Source organism: Herpailurus yagouaroundi, unplaced genomic scaffold (assembly GCF_014898765.1).
Source record: "Herpailurus yagouaroundi ecotype Mexico unplaced genomic scaffold, PumYag 160, whole genome shotgun sequence".
NCBI classification, from domain to species: Eukaryota; Metazoa; Chordata; class Mammalia; order Carnivora; family Felidae; genus Herpailurus; species Herpailurus yagouaroundi.
In genome coordinates, this window is record NW_024412401.1 from 46,347,041 (window position 1) to 46,359,193 (window position 12,153).

At 47.4% G+C, this 12,153-nt stretch overlaps 1 protein-coding gene across 18 annotated transcripts in view; it reads right to left on the bottom strand.

Moving 5' to 3' along the window:
- DENND1A (DENN domain containing 1A) overlaps positions 1-12,153 on the bottom strand; it is a 511,997-nt gene that overhangs the window by 178,852 nt on the left and 320,992 nt on the right. For 17 of the 18 annotated variants that reach the window (XR_005792696.1, XM_040482265.1, XM_040482268.1 and 14 more), the window contains one exon: positions 184-285. The exons of the other annotated variant lie outside the window; for it this stretch is intronic. Coding sequence is in view for 16 of the 17 variants with exons in the window: in XM_040482265.1 (XP_040338199.1) it covers positions 184-285 (102 nt within the window). In the remaining variant the exon portion in view is untranslated. The remainder of the gene's footprint in view (positions 1-183; positions 286-12,153) is intronic. 18 annotated transcript variants of the gene reach the window in all.

The window sequence follows — 12,153 nt, forward strand, 5'->3', positions numbered from 1 at the left end:
AAATGAACCACCCTCCAACTTTCCTTCACTGAGACAAAGGTGGCAGACGCAGCAGAGAAACAAACTGTAGTTCTTAGGCCAGAGGAAAACCACGACGTCTCCCCTCCTTTCCGTTCTCGAAAGTCATGTTCATGTCCACTGCCCGAACTCACAGGAGTCAGACCTCAAGAGCTCATTACCCACCACATCATTTGGGAGGCTCTGGAGGTCATCAAAGGGAGTTTCCAGGGTGTTGGTGTCCACGTTGAGGATCACGACATCATCCAGGGCCATGTTTCTGACTTTCTGCAAATAAAAAAATTCCGAAAGAAAAAATAATTGAAGCACCATGAGGACACGGATATTTCCACTGGCCCTCTCCGGGGAAGTGGAATAAGGAAGAACAGTGACATTTGCCAAAGGTTCATTTTGTGGCAGGCCCAATGCTAGGTGGGTCACATCTTTTAGGCCTTTTAACTGACAAAAACTCTGGGGGCTCTACAGTCCCCCCCCACAAGTCCCAGCAGGGGAAAGGGTTTCACAAGAATGAAGATGACTAAGTTAATATGCTCAGGTCACACGGTTAGGAAGAGAGATCTTTACACCTCAACTTTTTTTCTTTTCTTTTTTTAACACTAGGAGCTATAGTCTAAAACTCTGGCTGCAGGAATTCTGATGTACAGCTAAGCCCAAATGACACCCTTCAATCTGTCCCCACTCACTTACCAAAAGCCACTTGCCCATCTCTCTTTTGGATCTTACCATTCTTGGGATGGAATATGGTAGATGGACTGGTGTTACCATGTCAACATTTCCCTTAAACATGGAGTAGGGAGGTCACGCTTTCAGATGGGTCCCATTTTCCACAGAAACCAGTCAAGGCTCAGAGGCTCTGGCCATGAGCCATTACTCTACTGGCGCAGTAATGGAAAAGATAAGGGAGACGTGCTTATTAGGTGCGCGTGTTTGTGCGGGGAAGAAGGGATAGGTAAAATATGGAGAAAGGAAAGGCCCACCCTCTGGGAGCAGCTCTCCATAGTCTGCAGAAGTACAAGATTATGTGTAGCTTGAGTTTTTACTTTTTAATCACACTATTCACCCACTGCTAGAATCCTCCTCCATTTTTCTCCCGCCTACCCGCCGCTCCCAATCTCATTCAACCCTCTTCTCCTGTCCAATATCAAAGCTCATTCCTTTAGAGTCTAGAACTTCACAACTGTGTCTTTATCTCACTTGGCCCCAGTTAATTAGGAAGACCTTATCATTTGTGGTCAAAACTGGAACGCTTGTTGGTGTGAAAGAGGGCATAATATGCTAGGGCAGAAGACATCCAACGGGACATACAGTCACCTTACATATATAAGCGATCAATTTATTAGCTACTCTCTGAGGCACTGAATATAACTGTGCAGGTATGTACCGCCCAGGGACGTCCCACCAGCCACCTGCGGCTGAAAGCGGCTAAGCCGTGTGTCTGGGTCAGGGGTGGTGGCCGTGGAAGAGAGGAGATAGACGCCTTTTCCTAATTCATCGAAGAGAACTGCACAGCCTAGTGATGGGCCTGGACCATCCTGATGGCTGCTAAACCCCAGTCTCTAGGACATAGCCTGTACCTAAGTAAATGTTTTGAGATTCCTCCCAGCAGGAGGGTGGAGCTGAGCTGGTCAGAAGCCTCCTAGGGTTGAAAAATGGTCCCAGGTGGCAGAGTCCGGGAATCCTTCCACTTAACACACCTAAGAGCCTCAAACTCCTTTTGCTGTTGAGTTTTCCACGTCACCAGGGGCTAGCCCGCAAGCCTTTCAATCCATTCGTCAACATTTCCTAAGTGCTCACTATGGGCTAAGAACCACAGAGGAGAGACAAGATTCCCTGCCTACTTACAAGTTTATTCTCCCCTCCAAACATTAATTACAGAGTAAAACTTTTACAGAGTAAAAACTTGGCAGCAAACAGCCTTGATAATAATACGAATCACCAGGGTTTCATAAAGCACAACCCCCATTTTTCAGATGAGAACGTTAAGACTCCTGGTAAACTGTCCGGGGCTCCACTGCCACCTCGTTTTTCAGTCCAAAAAGTTTAAGACCTAGCAGTGTGCTGGCAGGAAGTTACAGAAATAGCCTCAACAACAATCTCTTTCACTCATATCACCTATGGAGCTCACACACATTCTTTCATTGTCAACAACGTAGCTGGAGACAAAGTATCACCATTCCCGTTTGCAGGAATGAGAAACTGAGGCTGAGAGAGGTGAAATGGCTCGCCCCGGATTATGTGGCTACAGTTTGGCTACCTCATCCATAAAACTGGTCCAATGACCGTGACCACCGTCCTCTAACCCCTGCCCCCCGGGCTGCTGTGAGGGAGTAGAGGTAATACGTGCACGGTGCCAGGCACACAGGATTTATAAATAGTGGTTGTTATTATTACTTTCATAATTCACACATCTGCTACAGCAAGTCTGAAAGCCGTAGTGCCAATGGCCTAAGGGCAAAAACCGTCTGGCCCCTTCTTGGAGGCTAATGGGCTCTCACCTCAAAAGCTGAAACACCAGAAATGGAACTGGAGAAGAGGCCACAAGGAACCCCAAAACTCAGCAGGGGACTCCAGGCCTGGAGGACTGAGCAGAGGGCCACTGCACCCCAGAACTGCCTCTTCTGTCTCATCTGACCTTCTAAAATAGTCCCAAACAGAAGGGGGCAGGGGGCTTGGCCACTGGAGAGAAGCCTCAGGGGCTGAAAGGCCCAGCAAGAGGGATGTTGATTCTGGACCAGAATTGGGCGTTGTTTCTGTGTTCCCAGAGGGGCCCCAGCAGCACAGACCAGCCCTTGTGGGCTCTCCGCGGCCTGGGCTGGAACAGGCTTTTGATTTCTTCCCACTCCTGACTGGAGGGCCTGCCGGTTAAGCTGTGTGGAGTGTTTACTTTTTCAACAATGGCAGCAGGCTGAAGAAGAGGAAAAAACCTGGCCCTTTTTTCTGACTTAGCAGGCCAGGGTCCCCTTAGTAACCAAAATGCCCAAGCACCAGGCTCCAGGCAAGGAGCTGGGTCGGCACAGTTTCCTCTTACAGGACAAAGCTGCCCTCCTGGCAACAAGGCCTCTTCCAAAGAGGCTGGCGTAGACTCAAGGGCCTTCCTGAAGCTCAGTGTTCCCAAGGAAAGAATCGGAGGCCAGCTCAGCCGGATGGTGCCTTATCCCTGAAAGGCTCAAGGAAACAAGAGCAATGAAGAAAGGCCAAACCCTCCCTCATCAACACACACACACAAAACCAACCCCACAAAACCCTTCAAACTGGGGTGGGGGTGGGAAGAGCTGGTGGAGGAGGAAGCTAGACCATTACTGGGAGCCAGCTCACTGAATCTCACTGAATCCCGACCACGCCAGGAGGCAGATACTACCATCTCCGTGGTAGGGATGAGAAAATAAGGCTTGGAGACGTCAAATAAACTGCCCCAAATCACTCGGCTGGTGAGTGGCAGAGCTGACTTTCGAACCCACTCTGACTCGAAAGCCTCGCTATTTCTGAAGACGTCCCAAATCCAATTGCTCAGACCTCAGAACGAGTATCTGTAGGGCATGAAGCTATATGGATCCTCTCAGGGCCGAGCTTGCTCTTACACACAAAAAAACCACTTGCCTTTTGTATCATAAAAATCACATGGGCCTGTTCAAAAAAAAAAAAAAAAAATACAGACAAAAAATTTCAAAGAAGGAAAGTACAGTGACGCTCATCCCTCCATTTGGAGATTGCGTTTTGATGTCTCCTTCCATATCCTTTCACCTCAATCCCTACTTTTAAAAATATAGTTAAAATAGTTCTTAATATTTCTTCCCGATTCTCTCTCATTACAATATAGGAATGCTCCACTTCATTAAAAACTTTGTAAAGATCATCGCTAATTGCTACAAAATGTTCCACTTCGTGGAAACAAACTCGACCAAGCCCCTCCTGTTGGCCGTTACCGCCAGTTTTTAAATAATTTTTATATATGATATTGTCATGAAATTTGTAGGCATAGTGCCTCGGGCTTTAGGACAGGTTCCTAGAAGTGGAATTTCCTTTCCACTTCTTAAAAAGTGTCCCTCTCAAATTCGACTTTGAGGGAGATATCTTTACTTCCAATTATTTTAAAGTCATTTTATCCACAGCTTGTGTTTCCTACTCTAAGTGAAGAAAAATCAGCAAAGACACGAGCAGATGTCAAAATAGTCCTCCAAAAACCCTACCCAATTAAAACACTTACGAGTACCGCGGCACACCGAGACAGCTCTCCGGTAGCTTGTCCCACCAACACGTTCCCTCTCTTTTTAGTTACAACATATGCCAAAGCTCCTGCCAGCTGCAAACCCTCCCCCCACCAGACTCTATAGGCTTTTTCTCAGAATGAAAAAAAAAAAAAAATACTGACATGCACACCGACTTTCCAAATGGCATTTCTTGCACAGAGAAACACACAAAAATGGCATCCTCCCATAAATATTGTTAATCAAAAATGTCTTTCTCTTTATGCTTTGTCACACACAGACTCAGCCTGACCCCGGCCTTTCAGGACAGGGGAGGGGAACATCATAGTCAGGAGGTGGTGGGGGCAGCAGAGGGGTTGGGTTCTAACACACAGGCTTCACTTAAAGATTGCCCCCTACCTCCAGGGCTGCCTTAAGGCAATTCACTCAACCTCCAAAATCCTCCAGGTTTTCATCTGTGAAACGGGGATCAAGATAGTACTCCCTCACAGATCTGCTGGGAGGATTGGATAAGCGAATGTACGTGGAAGAGTCGGCCGGATTCCAGGGACACCCGAACAGGCATTCATCAAACAGTGGCTCTCCTGCCTGTCTGTTTCCTTTCCTTTGATGGTTCCTGAGAACTCAGCAAAGCCTGGCCAGCCTCACTGCAGAGGGCCCTGGCTGGCAGTAAGTTTGCCTTTCCCTGTGCTGCCCTGAGGTCATTCCTACAACCAGAATAATATGCCAACCTAGAGTTATTTATAGAAGTATTCAATTCCTCCCCTAGTCCACGGGCTTCTTAGGGTAATAAGACAGAGAACTCTACACTGTCAGCTCCTACTCCAGCACTTGGCCCACAGGAGGCAATTCCTGAACGAAGGAATGAATGAATGAATGGACGAACGGGAGGCACCAGAGGCGAGAGGTGAACACAGGATCTGGAAGCCAGTCTGTGAGTTCCAACCCAGCTTTAACACTCACCAGCTGTACAAATGCGGGCATTTCACTCTCTCTGTGCCCCCTGTGTCATCCTCTATATACTGCAGGTGACAACAGTGCCTCCCTCATAAGAATGTGGTAAGGATTAAACGGGTTAACATTTTTTTTTTTTTTTTAACATTTACTTATTTTTGAGACAGAGAGAGACAGAGCATGAACGGGGGAGGGGCAGAGAGAGAGGGAGACACAGAATCTGAAACAGGCTCCAGGCTCTGAGCTGTCAGCACAGAGCCCGACGCGGGGCTTGAACCCACGGACCACGAGATCGTGACCTGAGCCAAAGTCGGACGCTTAACTGACTGAGCCACCCAGGCGCCCCAACATTTTTAAAGTGGTACAGTGGCACCTGGCACACGAGAAGCTCAAGATAAGTGAGCTTTATTTTGTTAAATAAAAATGAACAATCACTTGGGGCACCTGGCTGGCCCAGCCGGAAGAGCATGTGACTCTTGATCTCAGGGTTGTGAGTTCAATCCCCATGTTGGGTATAGAGTTTACTTAAAAATAAAATCTTTAAAACAACAACAACAACAACAACAACAAAAACAACAATCTTTTGAGGGTGGTGGGAATATTCTATATCTTTACTGTGGTGGTGGTGATTTCACAAATGTATGAAACTGTCAAAATTCATTAAATTGTATGCTTTAAAGAGATGGTCTGCACATAAACTATAACCCAATGAAGTTGATAAAAACATTAGTACTATGTCCAGAACAGAGAATAAAATCAGAAAAGACGGCAAAAAATTAATAATGCACGAATGGTGAATGAATGCCATCTGACAAGGTCATTTGTCCCTGCTACATTCAGATTTGCAGCTGAGTTTGGCTCCCTGTTCCTTCTTTTCTTTTGTCTAGCTCAGGAATTTTTTTTTTTTTAACTTTGCTTTTCCACTCATGACCTCTTAGGATAAACATAAAAATCCAATACCCCTAGAGATTATAGTATATTTCTCTACATAAAAGTGGAATCTATTTGAGAAACACTCTACCTTTGGTGTTTCCCCTGCAACCAAGACTTTATTGAGCCTCACTTTCTAAAACTGGTGGTCTGAAAACAATGGATTTCCTCCCCTAACATAGAAAGTGGTGACACTAGTTCAAACCACACCAATACCCCCCACAGATGGGGATGATCCTGCCTGTCCAAGGAAGGGATTGGACAACTAGTGACAAAAGTTAGGACCCAACAGAAGCCTGTAAGATGAAAAGCAAGGGTTTGCCCTGGCAGTGTAATCCAGGGGATTCAAAGAGTGGTCAGGAGAATGTGATACTTCCCTGGCCGAGGAAGCTAGGAGCAGGATGTGGAGGAAAGCTGGTCCTAGACATTGAGGAGCAGGGGCCCAGCTCCACTCAGCCTCTTCAGTTGAGCGTTGGGCTGGCTCCCTATCTAGGGTGGAGGTCAGCGAGCCAGCATGCAGTGCATTTTTATTCTTGTCCTTCCAGTAGGACCATCGCCAGGGCAGAGCCGGGGCATATGTGTCTCTGCCTCTCCAGTGCCCAGCGCGGTGCCTGACGCAGGGCAAATGCTCGTGAACCGGAGAGTAAACTAATACTGTGGCTGGACCCACTCTGCTGGGAGGCACGCCTGGAAGCAGATGTCAGTGTAAAGCCCAAATGGACAACGTAAGCCCAAAGTAAGCAAAATGGAATTTGCTCAGGGAAGTGAGAGGGGAATAAGAATAATGATGGCAATGACAATAATTATGTGAAATTATCATGATTAATTAGTGTAGAATTAACTCATAGTTGACACAGGAAGTAAGATAGGAGTTAACACGGTGGTTAAAACCGTGGGCTCCGGAATGAGACGGTCAGATTCAAGCCTTGTCTCTGTGACTGTGTAACCTCCAGCAAGCTCTTTACCTCTGAGCCTCAGTGTTCATATCTTTAAGATGGGAATACTACCTACCGCACAGACGACCTGTGAAGGTTAAGTGATACAACGTGTGTAAAGAATTAACACAGCACCTGACTGCAGCGGGTGAGCAATACATGGGGGGTGGGGAGGAACAGAAGTGAGTTTCCACCCTTGCAATTTCAAAGTTATGCCAATAAAATAGATTAGAGCTGCAAGACTGCAAGAATTTAATTTTTTAAAGCATGTTTATATATTTATTTTTTGAGAGACAGCGAGAGAGAGCAAGCCGCGGAGGAGCAGAGACAGAGGGTGAGAGAAATCCCAAGCAGTCCCTGTGCTGTCAGCACAGAGCCCCATGTGGGGCTCGAGCTCACCAACTGTGAGATCATGACCTGCGCCGAGATCAAGAGTCGGACGCTCGGCCAACAGAGCCACCCAGGTGCCCCAAGACTGTAAGAATGTAAACTGATTTTCAGACCAAAGGCAGAAGCTAGTAAGATTTCAGTCTGATGATTTTGTGCTATTACAATTCAAACCACCACCAATCTAGCGTTCTTTTCCTGGCTTGGTCTCAGGGATATGAGCACATTCTCTGGAGCGCCTGCCTCAGTCTGAATTCCCAACTCTGCCAGTTACAGCTGTGCTACCGCGTGCAAACCCCTTAAGCTCCCTGTGCCTCAGTTTACTCATCTGTTCAATGCGATTCAGACAGGACACCGGGAATAACGGTTACCTTTGGGTCAGAGGGAGGAGAATGACCACAAGAGGACACAAGAGGAGCCTCTGGGGGACTGGTAACGTTGTTTCTCAATCTGGTGGTGGTCGCACGGGTGTACCTGCCTCGTAAACACAAATCTCGCTGTGCACTTCGGATGAGTGTACTTTGCCCTATCCATTTCATATTTCAATAGTATGTAGACAAAAAGCAAATAACATGGACTTCACTGGATTGTTATGGTGATTAAACGAGTTAAAATACGTCTAAGTACTTAGGATAATGTTTGGTATATAATAAACACTGGGTGTTTATTATTATTATGAAAAACAAAGTAACAGTAATTATTTTGATAAAAAGGATTCACTCTAGAATGTATTTCACTGTCAGAAAAATCTATCCGTAGGGGCGCCTGGGTGGCTCAGTAGGTTGAGCGTCTGACTCTGGATTTCAGCTCAGGTCATGATCTCCTGGCTCGTGGGATCAGGCCGTGCGTGGGGCTCTGCGCTGACAGCACGGAGCCTGCTTGGGATTCTCGCTCTCCCTCTCTCTCTACCCCTCCCCTACTCACACTTTCTCTCTCTCAAAATAAATAAACGTTTCTTAAAAAATTAAAAAAAGAAAATCTATCTGTAAAAGTCGACACCTCCAGGGTACATGTTACTTCTTCAATCTGTCCTGTTGCTTCTCCAGTGAGGATCGAAGCAGCAACGTTATCTGCGCACCTTCCGAGAGACCCCCGTGGTCCTGTGACAGCTCGGTTTGGGGGAGGAGCAGGACCAAGTGGAAGAAGCAGGAGTCATGTGGACTGGGCTGTGGGTTTTATCTTCTTTAATTACTGCAAATGGGACCCAGGGCAGGGAATTTAAATCTCGTTGAACCTCAGGTTCTTCGTTTATAAAATGTGGTTATCACCACATACTTAGCGTTGTGAGAAGATTAAATAACCAGGAAAAAAAAAGAAAAAAAATATTTGTTTGGCAACAGCATGTCCATGTTCCCATCTGACCTGGGCACTGGCCTTGACCACAGGCAGGCCTAATCCCTGCTGCAGTGACCTCTGAGGTCTGCAAGCCTAGTCGCCTCTCCCCAAGGCTGAGGCAGCACCTCTGAGACCAGCAACTAGAGCACCAAGCAGAGGGGACAGGTCCAGACAAGGTCCTTCCTGCAAGGATGTCTTGTTTCAAGATGACGCAGCATCTTCCCGGATCAGAACACAAAATGCTCTGCTTTGGCTCCAAGAAAGTCTAGTCTTTGTCCCTCCGGGAGGGAGGCAAACTGATATGGCTTCTGACACTATGTCTCCCTTAAGCCTGACTGCTCAGCCGCTGTTTTAATTTTGGAAGGTAGCGAATATGGCTCTTCCATCTTAATAGGGTGTTAATCCAAATGTTATACCACATGATCGATGCTGGGTTCGTGCAGTCCCCTCTTAGGCCAACCATGTGCCTGACGGGCCAAGCCACAGCTAGGCTGACAGAGGGCCGGCACGGGCCGGGGACTGGGGCACACGCTCTGCCTCTGTCATTGTACAGGCTCTTACAACAACGACGTGAGAGCTGTTAGCTGGTGTGGTCCTCCCACGGCCCAAACCTTTCTGAGTACCATACAATGCAACGCTCATGACACTCCGTGGAGAGAAGGAAATTGAGGCTCGGGGAGGAAAAATAGCTGGTCCAAAGTCGTAGGGCTTAGAAGCAGTTGTGTTACACACTGCAAGCAGCTGAACACCAACGCCCAGTTACCCAGTGCATCTTATTAATTGTTCTGCCACTGTTTCAACCAACAAGCATATTGAGCAACTGTAACTTAGCGGAAGTTTGTCAAGCACGTAGCAGAAGAATCAAGCCCTTCATAGCTCGAGGGTTGGCCCAGACTCCATTAAAATTCCCCAGGGAGAGGGTTTTCTGCAGAATATCATACCCATTTGATGGATGAAGAAACTGAGCCTAAAGAGAGTAAACGGTTTGCCCATGTTCTTACAATGTGGTGTGTGTCAGAGAAAGGATTTGAATCTGGGTTCCACGTGCCAATGTTCTTTCCACTATACAGCACGTATAAAATGTGCTCAAATGCATGCGCATATATATGAGCACATAACAAAGAACAGCATGGGAGCTGGTGGCCTCCTAGGAAGAAAGGAAAGAGAAATAAAAGGGAAAGTGGAAAGGACAAGAAGAGGAAAGGCAAACCTTCAGGTACTCTAAACTCTTTATTCCCTCCTGAAATCTCAGATATACACAGAGGCAAGAGTGACATTTTCCTTCCCTTCCTCAGGCCCCAAAGGTCACTGAACTGCCAAGCGGTTGATAAACGCAGTGGTTTTTCTTTGGAGCCAGGAGTCACTGATTTGCTCCTTCCTGCTCCACAAAATTAAAAATCTAAGCCCGACAGTTCAGAGGACCCCTGAAAACACCGCTGGAATTTCCCAGTGTGCTTTAAACAGAAACAGAAGCTTGACAGGGGAGGGAAGTGGTGTAAGCCCCTCACAGGTCAGGCCAAATCCACTCCTCACAAGGTAATAAGCACTGACTCTCATTAACAAGTCCAAGGATTTTCAACCCGGGTCAGCACAGAGCTTTTTCTCCAATGGGCCATTTTTCCTTTCTTGACCATACATCTCCTGGGCATTCATTCACTCACTCACCCATTCATTCACTCATTCAGTCAGTCATATGTCAGTCGGTCATTCACGTCAACTCCATGCTAGGTTTTAAGGACAGAGAGATAATAAAGCATGATCTCTGAACTGAAGAGGCCCTCGGCCTACCTACGGGACGGCCTGGATAAGGAGTGGTGAGGTAAACTATAACCAAATGGCCTAAGTAAAGGCACAGCCGGGGTGCCTGGGTGGCTCAGTCAGTTAAGTGTCTGACTTCGGCTCAGGTCATGATCTCGAGGTGTGAGAGTCAGAGCCCCACGTCGGGCTCTGTGCTGACAGCTCGGAGCCTGGAGCCTGCTTCCGATTCTGTGTCTCCCGCTCTCTCTGCCCCTCCCCCGCTCGTGCTCTGTCTGTCAAAGATAAACATTAAAGAATTTGAAAGAGAGAGAGAGAGAGAGAGAAAGAGAGAAAGAGAGAAAGAGAGAGAGAGAGAAAGAGAGAGAGAAAGAGAGAGAAAGAAAGAAAGAAAGAAAGAAAGAAAGAAAGAAAGAAAGAAAAAGAGAAAGAAAAGAAAAGAAAAAAGAAAAGAAAAGAAAAGAAAAGAAAAGAAAAGAAAAGAAAAGAAAAGAAAAGAAAAGGCACAGCAACGTACAGGGGAAGAGAGCATCTCTATTCACATGGAACTTGCTCGATTTCCTCTGCTGGATGGTCCAGAGCCCAAGGTCAAAAAGTCACGAGGTTGGTGTCCTGGCTCTTTCGCTCACTAGCCAGGTCGCTGCGGGCGCGGCACTTTACCTCCCTGGGTGTCCGTTTTCTCCCGTGTGACACGGGAGTCACTGTCCTTAGCCTCAGGACTGTCGAGAAGACTAAAGGTTAAGCAGGGCACGTATCTCACAGAGGGCCAGCTAGAAGGCAGGTAGGTGCCAGCAGCCTCTGTGAGAGCCCGGTTCTGCCAGTTCTCCCGGCAGCGCACTGGACAGGCCCGCCCTTGGGCTGGTGGTGTTTCGCCTCCAACTGAAGCACCCTCCCTATGCTGGAGACTCCGCTTTCTCATCTGTGAACAGAAGACGAGGAAGGCCTGTTGCAAAGCACGAACGAGAGACGAAGTGTGGAGCCCTGGGTGAGACGCGAAGACGGCCCGAAGGTCGCCGTCATCATCTCCGTCCCACGAGGCCCTGCTCTTCCACAAAACCTTCCTGATTATTCCTGCCCCACAGCACACTGCCTTCTCAGAGGCCTAAGCGCCAAGCACGGCGGACAACACGGGGCTGGGCCCTCAAAAAACGAAAACGAAAATAAAACTTGTTTAGTGACGTCTCCGTTTCATGCTGCCCCTATCACTTTTCCTTTATTTTCATTAACTTATTTTATTTATTTTAGAGAGCAAGAAGGGGAGTGGGGAAGAAGGGCATGGGACAGGGAGAGGGAGCGGGAGTGTGTGTATGTGGGGAGAGTCTTAAGCGAGCTCCATGTTCATCGTGGAGCCCGACACGGGGCTCAATCCCAGGACCCTGGGATCATGATCTGAGCCCAGATCAAGAGTCAGACGCTCAAGTAACTGAGCCACCTAGGTGCCTCTTCTTTTTAGATTTTATTTATTTTTTATTTTTTCTATTTTATTTATTTTAGAAAGAGAGAGAGAAACCAAGTGGGGGAGAGGGGCGGAGGGAGAGAGAGCACTCTGCCTTTAAAATAACTGTTTTGGGGCGCCTGGGTGGCTCAGTCGGTGAAGCATCCGACTTCGGCTCAGGTCATGATCTCACAGTTCC